Source organism: Salvelinus sp. IW2-2015, linkage group LG2 (genome assembly GCF_002910315.2).
Source record: "Salvelinus sp. IW2-2015 linkage group LG2, ASM291031v2, whole genome shotgun sequence".
Lineage (NCBI taxonomy): Eukaryota > Metazoa > Chordata > Actinopteri > Salmoniformes > Salmonidae > Salvelinus > Salvelinus sp. IW2-2015.
Window position 1 is genome coordinate 37,870,733 of NC_036839.1, and position 2,386 is coordinate 37,873,118.

Consider the following 2,386-nt stretch of genomic DNA (forward strand, 5'->3'; position numbering starts at 1 on the left):
ACCCGTGCCCCCCCACCCTCCCCCGCTGCCCCCCCACACCTCCCGTGCTTCCCCCACCGTCCCCCGTGCTTCCCCCACCCTCCCCGCTGCTTCCCCCACGTCCCCGTGCCTCCCCAACCAACCCCCGTGCCGCCCCCACCTCCCCGCGTGCTCCCCCACCGTCCCCCCAACAGGCCAGACCCCAACAGGCCAGACCCCAACAGGTCCAGCCTCAGGCCCAGCCTCAGGCCCAACCTCAGGCCCAGCCCCAACAGGCCAGACCCCAGCCAGAGCCTCAGGCCCAGCCCCAACAGCCTGCTAAGGTCACCCAGAACCTACAGACCCCCACGGGTAAAGACCCTGCTCTCTCCACTCACCTAGGCCGTAACAGAGAAATAGAAACATTTATAATGGATCATTGAGTCCAAACGTCTAATCTGATAAAAAATAAAGTTCTCTCTCACACAGCTCCCAGCCAATATCAGGTGGGACAACCTCTGCCAAGACCCGCCCTCGCCACTGAGAGGGCCAATAGTAACACCCGGGGTAACGATGACACCATTTTGTCCTATCACCATCTCTGTTGTCATCCAACCTCATGAACCCAAAGCTCTCATTGGTCATGTCTGCTCTCCATCAGTCAATTATTAGATGACCTCATAGCTTACCCATAATACTATTTTCAGCAGTCCGCACACTGTTACTATTGGTTGAAGCTGTCTGTGTTGCACTCTGAACCCTTTCTCCCTCCTACCATCCCATTACAACAAACTGTACACCTAAACTCCTGCATCTCTCCATCACCCTTGCCCATCCATCTCATCCTTACTCCACCACACTCACCCCATTCCTGATCATTCCAGGCACTGGATAGTTTGGTCTCACTGGCATTAAATCATCCATCTTTCATGGAAAAGAAAAGAAGGGCAGTTCAACCAAAGTTTTGTTTTGTATCTCCATCCATTATTTTCACTTCACTCTTCCTTTCCTTGTCTGCATCTTTCATTCATCCATTTATCCACTCACTCATTCATTTCTTTTCCATCCAGGGCTCCTACCATCTCACCTGAATGACCTTTGAACCTTGTCTCCATGGGATCGGACCCCTTCTCTCTCTCTAACCTCTCTTACTGCCAATCTCTCTGTTCATATAGGTACCAGCTTCCTGAGACCTTTGACCCCCACCGAGCCTCGCTCTCCTATAGGCTCTGCCATTACCACGGCAGCCAGGAACACGACGTTGCCTCGTGGTCGCGTAGCTCTCTACTCCACCCCTAACGGCATCAGACCTCTCTCTCTACCCAGGAACAAAAACACCACCTCCCTCCTCACCTCCGTCACGCGTGAGGGTAACGGAGCAATGTTTTTCTCTTCCTCCTCCTTATCTTCCCCCCTCTGTCCTCACCACTAGCTCGAGAGAGAGAGCAGAGAGAGGTAGAGAGAGAGAGAGAAGGTGAGACTGAGCTAGTGGTGAGGACAGAGGGGGGAAGATAGGAGGAGGAAGAGAAAAACATTGCTCGTTACCTCACAGCGGACGGAGGTGAGGAGGGAGGTGGTGTTTTTTGTTTCTGGTTAGAGAGAGAGGTTCTGATGCCGTTAAGGGGGTGGGAGTAGAGAGCTACGCGACCACGAGGCTAACGTCGTGTTCTGGCATGCCGTGGTATGGCAGAGCCTATAGGAGGCGAGGCTCGGTGGGGGTCAAAGTCTCAGGAAGCTTGGTACCTATTGAACAGAGAGATTGGGGCAGTAAGAGAGGTTAGAGAGAAGAAGGGGTCCGACTCCCATGGAGACAAGGTTCAAAAGGTCATTCAGGTGAGATGGTAGGAGCCCTGATGGAAAAGAAAATTGAATGAGTGGAGTGGATAAATGGGATGAATGAAGATGCAGACAAGGAAAGGAAGAGTGAAGTGAAAATAAATGGATGGGATAAAAACAAAACTTTGGTTGAACTGCCTTCTTTTCTTTTCATGAAAGATGGAATGATTTAATGCAGTGAGACCAAACTATCGCAGTGCCTGGATATGAATAGGAATTGGGGTGAGTGTGGTGGAGTAAGGATGCAGATGGATTTGGGCAAGGGTTGATGGGAGATGCAGGAGTTTAGGTGTACAGTTTGTTGTATGGGTATGGTAGGAGGGAGAAAGGGTTCAGAGTGCAATAGACAGCTTCAACCAATAGTAAAGTGTGCGGACTGCTGAAAATAGTAATTATGGGTAAGCTATGAGGTCATCTAATATTGACTTTGATGGGAGCAGCATGAACCAATGAGAGCTTTGGTTCATGAGGTTGGATGACAACAGAGATGGTGATCAGGAACAAAATGGTTGTTCATGTTAGCCCGGGTGTTACTATTGCCTCTCAGTGAGCGAAGGGCGTGGGCCTGATATTGGGCTGGGAGCTGTGTGAC

The 2,386-nt window shown here is 51.1% G+C and overlaps 1 protein-coding gene across 1 annotated transcript in view; it reads left to right on the top strand.

Annotated features, from left to right (window-relative positions):
- LOC111979492 (target of Nesh-SH3) overlaps window positions 1-2,386 on the top strand; it is a 58,091-nt gene that overhangs the window by 29,993 nt on the left and 25,712 nt on the right. The window contains exons 12-14 of the mRNA XM_070446383.1: window positions 123-330; window positions 448-525; window positions 1,134-1,328. Coding sequence (XP_070302484.1) covers window positions 123-330; window positions 448-525; window positions 1,134-1,328 — 481 coding nt within the window. The remainder of the gene's footprint in view (window positions 1-122; window positions 331-447; window positions 526-1,133; window positions 1,329-2,386) is intronic.